The sequence below is a fragment of the Calliopsis andreniformis genome, chromosome 12, assembly GCF_051401765.1.
Source record: "Calliopsis andreniformis isolate RMS-2024a chromosome 12, iyCalAndr_principal, whole genome shotgun sequence".
In the NCBI taxonomy this organism is placed as follows: Eukaryota; Metazoa; Arthropoda; class Insecta; order Hymenoptera; family Andrenidae; genus Calliopsis; species Calliopsis andreniformis.
Window position 1 is genome coordinate 17486512 of NC_135073.1, and position 14164 is coordinate 17500675.

At 41.1% G+C, this 14164-nt stretch overlaps 3 protein-coding genes and 1 long non-coding RNA gene across 5 annotated transcripts; 3 read left to right on the plus strand and 1 right to left on the minus strand.

Annotated features, from left to right (window-relative positions):
- The first annotated feature begins 67 nt into the window (after nucleotides 1–67).
- On the plus strand, nucleotides 68–2758 carry LOC143185443 (ras-related protein Rab-28). Its single transcript, XM_076388445.1, has 4 exons — nucleotides 68–373; nucleotides 1198–1383; nucleotides 1448–1681; nucleotides 1753–2758. Exons 1-4 carry the CDS (start codon nucleotides 299–301, stop codon nucleotides 1975–1977), a joined length of 720 nt encoding a protein of 239 aa, XP_076244560.1. The 5' UTR covers nucleotides 68–298; the 3' UTR covers nucleotides 1978–2758.
- Nucleotides 2183–5262, minus strand: LOC143185440 (hexosaminidase D). Its single transcript, XM_076388440.1, has one exon. It carries the CDS (start codon nucleotides 5046–5048, stop codon nucleotides 3294–3296), a length of 1755 nt encoding a protein of 584 aa, XP_076244555.1. The 5' UTR covers nucleotides 5049–5262; the 3' UTR covers nucleotides 2183–3293.
- Nucleotides 5263–6862: 1600 nt separating this feature from the next.
- Nucleotides 6863–8335, plus strand: LOC143185840 (uncharacterized). Its single transcript, XR_013002962.1, has 2 exons — nucleotides 6863–7334; nucleotides 8008–8335. It is a non-coding gene; the product is annotated as an uncharacterized LOC143185840 (long non-coding RNA).
- Nucleotides 8336–8351: 16 nt separating this feature from the next.
- LOC143185838 (uncharacterized) lies at nucleotides 8352–14116 on the plus strand. Of its 2 annotated transcripts, none has more exons than XM_076389113.1 (10): nucleotides 8352–8411; nucleotides 10814–11246; nucleotides 12029–12142; nucleotides 12205–12299; nucleotides 12372–12525; nucleotides 12599–12727; nucleotides 12811–12956; nucleotides 13021–13552; nucleotides 13639–13697; nucleotides 13770–14116. In XM_076389113.1, exons 1-10 carry the CDS (start codon nucleotides 8367–8369, stop codon nucleotides 13914–13916), a joined length of 1854 nt encoding a protein of 617 aa, XP_076245228.1. In that variant the 5' UTR covers nucleotides 8352–8366; the 3' UTR covers nucleotides 13917–14116. The 2 variants fall into 2 exon arrangements, with proteins under 2 accessions (XP_076245228.1, XP_076245229.1); XM_076389114.1 differs by having other exon boundaries at nucleotides 13776–14116.
- The last annotated feature ends 48 nt before the right edge of the window (nucleotides 14117–14164 follow it).

Genomic DNA, 14164 nt, shown 5'->3' on the forward strand with positions numbered 1-14164 from the left:
AGTTTTCCAAGAGCAATATCGATAAGACAGCCACGCACAATAGTGTCGGCAGGCGCTATCGATTATTCGCTAATTTATTCATGCAAGCGAGTAGACGACGACGACGTCGCACTGGCCACGGCCCGGTCGGTCGATTCGCTCGATTTCATTCTCTCCAGCCACATGCCAGACCCTTCGTTTATATGTTGCATTATAGTCGACGCAGAACCGTCGTGGCAGCCACAACTTTTCGCATGACTCCCGAAACTTTCCTCGACGAGCTTCTTCCTCTAGCCCTTTCCCTTCCCGATCTTCCCCAATGTCCGATATCGAGGAGGACCTGGTCGCCAAGAGGCTGAAAATCGTCCTCGTCGGTGATTCTGCATCCGGCAAAGTGAGTTTCCAAGTGTCTCGACGAAAGTGCTACAATCGCGAACGTTTTCTTCTTCTTCTTAATTTTCTGTGCTTTCATCGAGGGACAAATATTGTTTTTCTATTAACTAAGTATTTTCGGAGAGTATCGAAGCTTCAACGTCGAAATTGATTGAATGTTTGTTGCGAGTTCAGCGTGACTGAGCTTCAGGGCACCAAGCAACGTATCGATTTGTTTCTTTCGTGCGTAGTGGTCAGTGCAATTATTTTAGATACGCTTTTCTATAGGCAATGAGGACTACTGGGTGATGTGTTGAAATTTATTTTATTTTTTGGAGGGATTTCTTAGAGTTTTGTTAACTTGGAGAATATTTAGAGCATCTATTATTTGGGGTGTTCTACAGATAATAAAATGTTTGTTATTATAGTTTCTTTAATGTTCTATATACAAGATTGCATGTTTGTGATAGAAGATGTCTCATATCTGCTATTACTTCCTCTCATGAAGAGCCTTTACCTCTTTAATTAATAACGCAGCCGCTTCTTAGGTCGCATTAAGTAATTACAGCTTGCACTATTAATTAGGGAAGGAACGTAACACGCAAATTTCGATCGACGTAGCTATCCTGTACTATAGTTTTACTTTTAAACTAGTAATGAACGGATTGAAGGGAAACTTGGGTAACTTTCTCAAATACGTCTGAAATTCCTATCCTTTTTACTGACTCAAAGAGACACGTAGCATTTCGTACGCAAGCAAACTTGCTCCTCGAATTAAAAGGCGGTAGGAGACCCACTGATCGAGCAACGATCCTCGATAACTGAAATTCAAGAATCCCTGTTTAGACGAGCATCGCCCAGAAGTTCTGCAACAACGAATTTTCAAGACAGTACACCCCGACATCTGGAATCGACTTCTTCCTGAAGAACATCAGCGTGGGTTGTTACAAAAACGTGAACATACATCTGTGGGACGTCGGTGGTCTCGCTCTTCATGGCAGTATGCTGGACAAATATATTTTTGGCGCTCACGTAAGAAGAAAAAGCATGATCATACATAAAAGAAGCATCTTCTCACGAGAATACCCCTTTTCAGATCATTCTGTTAGTCTACGACGTCACGAACAGTTTCAGCTTCGACGTGCTGGATGAATGGATAGATAAAATCAGAAGACTGAATAGCAGTCATGAAGAGACACCACTGATGGCAGTGGTTGGAAATAAATGCGACATGGAGCATCAGAGATCGGTTAAAAGGGATCGAAGTCACAAATTCGCCGCGGAAAATGGGTTTCCCTGTCATAATGTGTCTGCAAGAACTGGCGAGGCGGTAAAGACTCTACCCTTTCGTTAATTAAATTTTTTTCCTATTAGTATCCTGAAGACACACTTTGATTACAGGTATCTCTATGCATGGTGTCGCTAGCAGCTCAAATTCTGGGGGTTCGATTAACGAAAACCGATCAAGACTTTCACAAACCTATAATCGTCGCGGAAATCGGCGACACGGTCGATATGAGCACGGTCCACAAAGTGGTGAAACGAATTCCTACCAAGAAGCAAACTCAGATTCATCTTTACCCCCATTTACCCTCTTCTAAATCAAGTGTGTGCGTCTTGCAGTGAGAATTGTCGCGGTGGATCGCTGAATCTCTACGACACAATTATTTTCACGCTCAGAGATATGCTCCAAAACGATAATTATGAATTTCCAAATGTTAGAGATGTACATATGTAAAATGTTCAAAAGAATATTTTTTCTTATCTCAGATCGTTACCTGAAAGTTCACTTATATACTTTGAGGGGCCAATGCAATAAATCAGCAGTGTCTTCGCAATAGATTTAAAAACAGATTTATTTATTGATAGAATTCTCGCTACTTGCGGTAATAATTGTTAATACGGATCGACGTAACAACGTTAAAAATACTTTTACAATAATAGCCATATGATACATGTAATAATGTACATACAGAGGATCTTAGATCGACTACATGCTATGAACTCGTGTTAAACTTTGACGATATTAGAAATGCTCGTGGAAATGAATTAGTCGGTAAAGATTATTTCATTATGAGGTCGTAGGGAGGAACGAAATATTGTGTCGATATTAAGTATCGTAAAATATTGAATAAAACTTAACGGTACAACGAATCAATTTTTCTGCTCGAAGTGAACGAATCACAAGAATCGCAGACGAACTTCTACATCTAATTGTTAATGGCACTATTCATGCAAATGTTATATATACGAAAACGTAACAAACGTACAAACATAAAATGCATTTAACGACAGGAAGTGTGAACATTTAACAAAAGAAAATGGGTAAAATCTGTGCGTCCTTCTGGAACAATACGGATTGGAAGCATCAAAAGGTAAAAGTGTTAATAAATAGCAAATAAGTTAATTGGCATTTCCCTTCCTTAAGAAATAGAGAAATATAAATTCGTAAGACAATATAGAATTTTCTAAACGATGCGTCATTATAGTAAACTAACTTTAAAATCAATTTTAAAATTAACACTTCGTGGAACGAGAAGTGCTCAGTATCGATATATACAAACTTGAAATTTTCCAGAAGTGCTAATTAGAAAACTTATTCTACGTGTTTACGAGCGTCCAATTGCTTTAGTTTGAACATAAACGATTTAAAAAATTGCTCATTGTTTAAAATAACTCAAATGCGACTAATTTACGGACGGTGTAGTCGATAGATTTTGATTACCCGTTTCGAATAGAGATTATAGAGTTTCTATACATTAAACGTACCAGGTGCAAAATTATAGCTTCAATAGATCTTTATACGCCATCGATTACTCGTCCTTTTAAAAAACACGGGTTCTAAATATCTCGGTATGCCGTTTATTTATTCTAATATGGTCTTCAGTCTCTTATTACGCGTTGTAGTAGCTATTTGCTTCTCAATGTTAACGCTTATCTTACTATAATTCAGGTTTTCTTAGTGGTCTCCTTGGCCATACGTTTTTCTCTAATACTTTTTCTTTAGCTTCCCACAATTGAGTAAATTTCTCATTCAAAGGAGTGATGTAAGTTTCCACCCATTCTTGTATAGTGTAATTATCATATATCTCTTCCATAGCAGTTCGCATTTCTTTCTCAATATATGTTATCTCCATTTTATACCTGTCCAATTCAGCAACTGCTCTCTCCACATGACTAGGACTCGAGAAAGAATACTTTATATTATATGGTTTCAACCATCCTTTGAACGTGTTATCTTGCTCCATTCTATTGACTTCTATAGTCAATGAAAATAGTCGTAGCATAGCAGCATAGATTGCTATACCTTGGTAACTACATTTGGTCCATCCATACTGAGGTTCCGGAATACTCAAGGAAATCATACCCTCGCATTGTAGTGTTTGCTTTACAGAGCTAGGCACATCTACTGGAAATCTGCTTAAATCTGGTGCTTGTAAAATGGCTAAGTTCATAGCAAGCGATGGAATAGCAGAGGGTAAGAGCTCGCAAAGCACACTAAAGTGGTCATATCTTTGCCATCCTGTTAAGATAACACCCTTGAATCTGATCTGAGCAGAGTATTTACTAATAATCTCTAGCCAGTGCTGATGATTATCCATGTGATAGGAAACATCTGTGTAGTATCTATCCGGTGCAGTGGCACCCTTGAAAGCTGTAGCAACCCAGACATCCTTCCATACTGCTGCATAGTTTTCCCACAATTGGTCTGTTAATGAAGCTCCTGGATCAGTAGTATATTTCCAGATAACTGGTTCTACCATTAAATTCAAACCTCTGTCTACTATTTCCTGTGAGGTAATTTCTCTAAATTCATCATCCCACATGAGAATTGTGAGCTCTGGATATTTATCCTTAATGTATCTTGTAACTTTAGAAACATGATCCAAGAACAACTGCTTTTTACCCCATTGCCTTTTAACCATTATATCCAAACACCTAGAACATTCTCCTATTTGATACACTTCATCTGCTCCTATGTGCAAGTGCTTCACATTGGGGTGTGCCTCCACAATTTGATCTATCATTTCAAAAATTAGTGGTAGAGTCTTATTGTAAGTGGGACACAGAACTTGAGGATATCGTGGCACTTCTCGATAGTCTTTGTATTGATCTAATTTAAGAACAAACTCCATGTGACCAAATGTTTGTATTAAAGGTATGACAATGAGCTTATTTTCATTAGCGATCTCTTGAATGTTGTCAATGTCTCTCCTCGTGTAGCAGTTACCAGCACTGATATTCTGAATCTTTCCTTCAAAGGGAAACATATCCTCGTATTCTATAAGTATACCAGTGGCACCTAATTTCTTGAGCAAACGTAGCAGGTACTTATAATAAGTTGGTTTAGGAGGAGCACCTTTTAAATCAAGATGCACAATTTTATGACCCTTGAACAGAGGAGTATTGTCTGAATCCAATCTATCATAATTGAGGTCATTGAACAACTTTCCTCCTCCGCCACTCCTCAACTTTTCCAATATATGAGCTTCTATTCTCTGTTTCTTGGCCATGCTACGTGGATTCTCTGTGAGATCGCTTAGTGGATAGACTTCCTCAATCTTCAGTCGCGGATTTAGTTTATTGGACGAGATGTTCTCGACCTCATTACTCAGAATATGATAAATAACAACCAACAAAGTAAAACTGATCATTACGATTATCATTAAAGAGGCTCTGCCTCTTAGTCGCGTCATGATTGTCAGTCCAGCAGAACATCAAGATTGGATCACTTTATTATTACTTTCGTTTACTTTAATGCTCTTATTTATATTTGCAACACGATTTCTTCGTTCCTTTCACTTCATATCGACGACATTCGTATAAAAACGATGTATTGTATCGATTGTTTTTTTAAGCTCGTAATTTACGCTAACTCTATTCAGTACACAGTATCGTCATTAAAATATAACTTGGTGTTTTCTAAATAATTTCTGTAAGAAGACAATACAGGCTTCTTCTCTTTATCACAGCTTAATGACAGAAATAGCAGATTGTTCTCATTGCATTTATAGTGATAAACGCTATCGAGAAGCAGGCTGGGCAACTGCCGGTGGAACCAAATGATACGCGCTTTTTAAGATGGTTGCGTAACATGTTTCTCTGATATCTCTGATTTAAATCTCTGTGTTTAAGTGTATCAACGAAATCCAAGCTCAAGGCAGTTCGATAAGCTTTTGACATTAGGAAAGCAAAAATATTTCAATGTTAAAGTGTTCAGAATTCGATAACAAGATTTCCTAAATTCCTAATCATTCTTTATTTTTTTTGTCACACAAATGATTCAAAATATCTATGTATATATACATTAATGAATATTTAATTAGTAACTTCGTCAAGAAAGTCAGGTCTATTAATCACCCGAATTAACAAAACTGCACAACCTTTATCAAAATATATTCAATATTTAAAGTAAACAAATTACACGCATATTAGATAGATTTTTATAACTAATTAACGATTCATTTTTTATGTTACAGAATTTTTATCTAAAGCGGCTTGTTTTAAAATCAGGCTTACCAATGCCATGCGCTTGACCTATAAATAACGAATCGTCACTCTGCATCTGATTTGCTTAACGAGATCCGTCGGGAGTATAATTTCTCGACGAACTTGACTTAAGATCTGTTTAACATTCGTTGGCCACAACTCAAGTTTTGTTTCCTCGAAATTTCCCCTGCTATCTCACATACCAATTTAAGAATAAAACACGGAGAAATGAAACGATTCGAACCTTTGCCAGTTTACGACTGAAATATGTATCGATTAGGCTCATAAAATACCAAACGAAGGTCCACGCAAGGGGAAAAATAGTTCTCGTAGATTTAACGAGAGAAAAAATCGAAGACGAGCGAAACCGGAGGAGACTCGGTCGTGTAATCGAATCCTCTACGGGCGAAATCTTAAATCCTGCTCCTTTATCTTATTTCCAGTTTCCGCGAACCCTACCGCCACCCGTTACATACTTAATGAACGTGACTCACGGACTCTTTAGTTATGATGAGAGTAGGGGAATAATTCTAGACAATAAAGCTGTTTAATGATGCCACTCGACGGGAGTTTGAACCACGCGCTCGAGCAGATGCCCGTTTCTTCGCGATTCCCGTGCAAATCCCCACAGAAAACCTCGTGATAAGTGCACCTTTGATTCGAGTAATAATCTTCTTACGTTCATAAAAACTATGATTTACTGCACATCCACATAAACTGGACCGCATATTACTAAGAGTGAGAAAGTTCCTTATCAGTGATTATACTTCAAGACGAGGACTTAGAAGACAATATTAATTAACACTGATATAGCATAACATGTGACTTTCGGGAGAAAAAATATTTGCTTCTCGTAAAAATATTGATACCAGTGTATGCCAAGGAGAAAGCTGGATTTTGAATCGCGACGTTCCTGCGCAGTAGATCTTCGCTGCGCAGTTAGCGATCAATAAGCCTGCAAGGAGGAATGGAAAGCTAGCTGCCGATCGCCGTTTAACAGTTTAGGTACAGGAAACGCGTACAATGTAACTTATAGTATCACTTAAATATAACTTTTAAATACAGAGAATTTCTGTCAGAAGTGTGGCATACAGAGGGGTTCCCCCAAAAAAAGTACATGTATCGTTTCACAGAAATTGTTATCGTCAAGTGACGAAAAAAATATAGGTCTGACCTCGCAGAACGAATCTACTGTGTACATATGTACATTCTCTGTATATCCACGGTTCGTGCGAACCGCAAAGGCGTCAACGTGCTTCCGTAGCAACCGAACAGAGGACAAAGACTGGCTTCGCCGATTATTCAGAAATCATGACTCAAGTTTCCATGCATGTATGAACGAGACGTATCTACGTTTGCTCAGTTTTTATTCGCGAACGTGTACGCAGCTGCGGTGGAAAGAAAGAAACAATTGGATCGGGGGAATTGAGATCGCCATCGATCCTCAAAGAGAGTGCAATCACTGACCCACCTTATAGGCGCGGTGGCAACTGGTGCGTAGCATTCGAGTACAATACAATAGATTTAAGGATCAAGAAGATTGTAATTTCTCCTTTCGTATCATATTCTCGTAGAAAGGTTCCCTTTCAAAATTTCTCCATTAATATTCATTACCATGTCTGTCGAGGACGAAGCCAGGTTTGCTTATTTTGCATTTGAGAATGCTTTAAACACACAGCTCGTATTTGTCAACGTTGATAACAGGTAGATCGCGGCGAACGTGTTACCCGATGATTTTTTCGATTAGGCAACGTTATGCGTTGATGACTACCACAGCCAAATGTTACACGTTCACCCATGGAAAGTTTCGACCGTGGGCATATGCACGGTTTCGTTGAAGCCAGCGATACATACTCTCGAGTGTCTCTTACGGCTGATAGATCCAGTGATAGCGTGTTATAAAAGAGAACAGTGTCACTTGAGAAATGACCAATTGCACTGGAGTACGTTCTTCAGTTGTCTGAACGATACAATAGGAGTATCGAAAGACAGTTGTCCTTTGTTGAAACCTTAGGAACAGGCAAGGTTCGCTAGCATTACGAATTTCTGTTTCAACTGAGCCAATCCTCTTTAGTTAATGTTTAATAAAGGAGCTTAGCGATCTAAATAATAGTATTTCTTTTATGGCTATAGAATTATAGAGTTTTTATTCTTTTCAACCAGCAGCAATTATCGCATCACCGTGTAAGAAAACTCAGTCCATAGAGGATTCTTTTACGGCCCATCAATGGAAGACAAAGCCCCCTTCGAAATTGCCCGGGGTAATTAAAAGAAAAAAATGAGGATCGTCTGTAAAAGAATTAATTGGCACCTTGGCAACCACGTCTCTTTCGAAATCGCGCGTAAACAAAAGAAAGAGCGGGTGCGCGGCGATTTTTTGCTGACAATGAGGAAAGGAAACCTTGCGTCCACAGGCGCGCACACACCGACGGCTTTCATTAAAGGAAGGGCACGCACTCCCGGCCTCTTTCGTGTCGCGTCTGGGACCTCCTGAGATAACGTGACATTACGGTCAGGCGAGCAGTATGCGCGCGAACGTCGGAGAACGCGCACCTTCTTTCCTCCTCTCGGTGAGCCTTTCATTCCTTCGATCGACCTTTCGTTTGAACGTCTCCCATCTCTTGCCTAGTGAAGCACCTTGTGCAGTATTTGTTCTTACGATGCAGTGATCTCTTGGGTTTAACATTGCGAATTTGGTTCATCATCGGTGTTGGTACTTGAGACCAAGAATCGTAAGTTACTGTTTCCGAGCTACCACTCGACTATTTTTCAAATTTTATTCACGATTTACTTTCTCTTCGTATTTTCCTCGTGAACGTCGACCGCGATACTAATAGTAGCAGCGAGGTAGAAAAAAGGAATGCGGGAAATCGCGTTGGACAACGTTGCAGCTGCTTTTGACAGCGTTCGACATCCGCCAGAGCGAAACAGTAAAAGTGAAAGGATTTGATAGACTTTCCGCGGGGGCAATCCAGCACGTGATTCCTCTGAACGTAGAAATACGCACGGGGCCGTTCGTTTTCTTGACCGACTATGGCCCCGAAGCAAAATGACTCTTCCTGGGTCGTCGCGAGAGGAGATCGTTCCTCCTCGACGAGGAAGGCCTCGTCGTTCTCGAGTCGAGTAACGTAAATGGTGAAACGATAGCAACAAGGTGATCGACTGAATCGCAAGTGGTAAGAGGGCTCGATGGAAAAGTGCAACGATCTACGTGACCGTCGACCCGCGGCCTCGCCTCGCGTCACACGGCACGTTCGAAATTATCATTTCGCTCTTCCTGAACGCGTCCATCGTCGGAGGGATTTACGCGACGCCGAGCGTGAATTAAAAATAGTTGGACGCCGGTAAAAACGACCCTGGTATCCACGGTATTCCCGCAGGCGGTGGTACGATCTCAGTTCCGCAGTGGTTTTGCCACAGGAACCAGATAAACCCCTCCTCGAAAGGGAAGTCCACTAATCTACAAATGAAGGCTATAGGAAGTCTTTAGTAAGGAGTACTTCGTGGATCTTCAGCTTCCATGAGCGTTCACTTTTTCCAGTTTCGATACGAATAATGTGCCACGCATAACTGAGGGAACCAAAATTCATGAGTCACCCCACAATTAAGATCAATATTCGGCTTCGAAGCAAGCATTGTCGACAATCTTGCCAAATGGAAGGCCTCCACAGTCATTAAGCTGGCCCTTATCCAACAGCCTATCGCGAAGGTGGCCGAAACGTCAGACTTTCCAGAATGACGTCGTCTATGGCCCCGTTAGCCATCATTCATGGGAACCGTGACGCACGCATTCCAACGAATTAGCTTCGAAACGTTTGCGGGAGAACTCGTTGACTCCCACGAAGGGAACACGCGTAGAGACTCGCTATGAGCACTGATCTAGGGGCTCTTTTCGCTTCCAGGAGCGATCGTGTGACTGTGTAAACACAGCAGCACTCCGGAAATCGCTTTTACAGTGTCTGGGGATGGCATCTGTTCGATGGGCAGCAATGCCAATCGTAACGATGGAGAACAATTGAAGAATGACGCAAGACCCGCGGCGGGGACGTTTAAAATTCGAGGAGCGGCTGTTGATGAGCGATCGATTTCAGCTGTCGATCGATATTGCAGAAGTGTTTTGAATAGCGACATTTGGCCTGTCTTCTGGACGATGTTTGTTACAATTCCAAGTAGAAACTGTAGACTTCGTTATCGATAACGTGACTAGTGAGTCGACGTAACAGTTTATCATTTCCCGTTAAGATCGCGTGTGCTTAGAACACACGTTATCTCCTGCTCAGTGTTTAGTGTTCCACGATCCCTGGAATCGAGATTAGTCACGAATACGAGTTTTGACAGCGTGGCTATTTCTACCGGCGACTGGGCCGCAGGGGGTGAGACCGATACGATTATTTTTAGGAAACGCCGATGTTATTAACCCTCTACCGTTCGAGTACACTTCAATAGGAATACCCTTTCTTGGTTAAATATAGAAGTCGTACCGTCTACGCTCATTGCTCCATACGCGAGGGAGCAGAGCTTCTAGGAGACGCGGAAACCGGCAAAAAGACCGCGAAATTCCATATCTAAAATAGGCGTAGCGTTCTAGACCCCCTAGAAGACGCGATGGTGGGCGAAGTGGTCTACTGGACAGTCGAGACTAGTGATGAAATTTTCAATCGCAACTTCAAAAGGATTCGAAGCCTAAAACCCTTGAAAGTCTTGAAAAACAGTTTCTATTTTTTAAACTTTCTTTAATAGGTACTTTATGTTAATAATACGGCTCAAATAAAACTATCTATATATCGCAATTGCTTCTAAGATATTGAAGTATATTACCCAGTTCTGAAGACCTATTGAATGTCGAAAGTTTTGCAAAAAATTTGCAAAACTTAAGACTTTCAGGAGTTATAAGTAATAGAAACTGTTTCACTTGCAATCGCCATCCACAGAACCATGATCCTCACGAAAGCAAACGTTTGCTTGTTCACAGAGGGTCGACATGAACAAGTCGGAGCTGAGCATCGTCCTGAATACGGAGCCGCCGAGGACATCCTCGAGCGTAATTCACTCGCATATACCTGTGCCGAGGATATCGAACGTGTTTAAGGCCCAGGAGAGATGTTCCCCGCCACGCAGAGGATCCTTCGAAAAGCTGTCCAGGGGCGTGTCGGTGGCCGCTCAGAGAGCGTCCTTCGAGAAGCTCGACGCTTCCGTCCAGCTTCGCTCGAGGAATTTGTCGTCCTCGAGCATCGAGGTGCGGAACACCGAGGAGAAATTAACCAACTCGACCATCGGCAACTGTAAAACGAACGACCACGGGTTCACGCGGCTGAATCGCAGCAACAGCATCGAGAACAAGTGGAAGAGCAAGTACGAGGAGTCTGAAAAGAGGCGGAAGCTGTTGCTGCAGAAGAGCGAGACCGGTAATTAATGATTCGCAATGAGTTTCGTGGGTTGATCAGCGTTTGTAGACGGCCGTGGGCAAAGTTGTTATTACCTTATTATGATTCCATTAGTACTCATTAAAGAAGTGACGAAACACGGCTTCTTCCTACGTCGGCGTCGGGCATTAATTCGATTAAACGGGTCTGCGAGAGGGACGATGAACGTGGAACGCGATAGACGCTTTTCCAGAAATTTTCAGTCACGCTTTGGTCAAGTTGATATTCGATGGTTTTTACAATTGGTTTCGTTCTAGGAATAGTGTGGGCGTTTGGAAACGAGTAGGATTACGCGACTGAAAAATACGATTGTTCCGGAGAATTTATAGAGATTATTTCTGACAGTGAGACGACCTAATTCCACAAATTCGAGATATCGTTCTACATTCAACAACATTGGAAGATTTTTTTTAAATTTTTATATCTACTCTCAGAGCATACTCTACATTGAGTAGATAAATCTATTGAGTAGTTATTATAAGAATTGAAGGTGTCCGCGATAGACTTACGTAAAGTAAGAGACAGGCGTTGACGAAGATACGCGGAGAAAGGGAAGTGGCTGATGCGTGATTATAGTTCACGGCCAATCATCTGTAATGCAACTTAACCATTATTCGGTCGTGATTCACTCCTGCATGCAAAACGACCTCTGTGACGTTTTATTAGTCAGCGAGCATACGCGACAGGATTACAAATTGATAGGAGGAAAATATCGCTGGGGGATCGTCGCGTGTATAATTAAATTTCTTCTTTCTGAATCGCAGCGAATAAAGAACATGCCGACTTGGAGAAGAAGTTTCAACAGCTGCAGATGCAAAATAGCTCTCTGCAGTCTCAGATTCAGGAGAAAGAGCAAAAGCTACAGAAACTACGAACAGGTAAATTAGTAAGATATTTCTTCATGATCATTTCTTAATTAATCATCTGTCCCTTTTCCCAGTTTCTGAGGCAGTATGCAAGGAATACGAACAACTGAAACATCAGTACGATGTGGAGACAGGTGCGATGCACAAGGCCATGCAACAAGCTTCGCAGGTAAATTACAGAAAAATAGAATGTTTCCTTGTCCTAAGTTCTGATTTACTGACGAACTAAAATTATTTCCAGTGGTACAGACAAAATCGCGAGCTGAAGAGAAGATCCCAGATCATCGCACAGAAGTCCATGCAAAATAATCCCGATGGAGCCTTAGATTTCGAGTTATCCGACGAAGTTGATTCCAATTTCGAAGATCTCGACCAGTTGCGAGAATCAGTGAAAGGTAAATGAGACTTGTACTTTATGGTTTCTCTGTAGATCATAGAGATTATTTATGAAAGTACGTAATCTTCCAGAACTCAGTAAAGAGATAGCCAGGCTTCAGACGGAGCTACATTCCGCTCGGCTTCAAGAATTCGAGGCGCAGGAGCAGGTGATGCATTTGACGACGCAATTGGAGGAAGAAAAGACTCTCAGACAAAAGTGTAATTAAAGAATTCTTTGCAGTTTCCCTTTAAATATTAATTAATAGAAGCTCACCCGTTCTCTAATGAATTTTTCATTACAGATGAAGAGAAAGTGAACGAGATGAAGGTGCACAAAGAAAACATGGAGAGGGTTACGAAGATGGTTGCTGAAGAGGTGCAGGCGTTGAAGACGCAGTGCGATCGCGAAAAAGAAAATGCGAAAATTATGAAAATCGAAGCAGAAAGGGTAGGTTCATCGTTTATCCTAACTGAGAATTAAAATTAAGTAATACTTTACGTGTACTTGACAGGTGCAAAAGGAGAGGAATGTGTTGGCTCATCAAAGCGCGCTGCTGATGGCTGAAATTGGTGATGACCCTAATGGAAGACTACTAACGGTCCTCCAAGAGGTGGAATCTCTGAAGAGACTGTTGGAGGAGGAGCAGCAGAACCATGCCTCCCACATACAAATGCTAGAAGAGAAACTCGAGGAGAAAGAGTCGAACGTAGAATTCGAAATAGTTGAGGAGAAATTGAAGCTAGCTGAGTCGGAGTTAGAGGTTGCGATGCAGAGGGCAGAAAGGGCGGAAAAATCTGTGGAAAGTCTGCAAGGAGTGGTTCAGAGCTTGAAGGCGAAGATCAGCGAGCTGGAGGAGAAACTTTCTAGGCCACCACCGCCTCCTTTGCCTCCACCCCCGCCGCCACCGACGTTCAACAACTGTGGTCAATCGTCCATCAAATTGCTGACGAAAGAAAAATTGAATTTGGAATGCAACGCCGTGGCCGACATGGAGAACATGCTTGGAATCACGAAGAAAACACCGACGGTTGTTCAACAACCAGGTAATTTGCGTTCTGGACTTCGCTGGTCCTTGAGAAAAACGTGTCAAGTGTCAAATGACTAATTTTGTGATTTAATTTTCTTTTAGTTATCGATGATATCATTAATCAGATAAAAGGAGGACGCTTCACGCTCAAACAGACAGATGTGAGTTGTGTTTTCACGGAAAGGTATTTTTTATTGGGGATAAGATTTCTTTAATGAAATGATTTTTTATAGAAACAGAGAGAGGAGGAGAGAAGAAGACGACAGGAAGCGGAAAGTGCACCGCCAGCTGTTTCGGAAATGTTAAATATTTTAGGAACCATGAGAAGAAGAGCCAATCCCATAAAGCAGTCTTATCAATCGGTTGATGCACCGACGTAAAAATAGGTACTATTAGTGCAGATGTGCAAAGTTATCTAGAAAGCTTAAGCATGTGTTACGTATTATTATTGTTATATTGACTACGATAAGCACTCTTTTAAACGAAGATCTATTCTACGAAACTATTGTTCAAAGTAACGTTATTTATTTCATCGGAAAATAAATTTTTGTACCATCGAATAAAATGTACAGGCTCCATATTTTTATACGTGTAATGAATAAAAGATGGTTATGGGAAAAGTGATTGG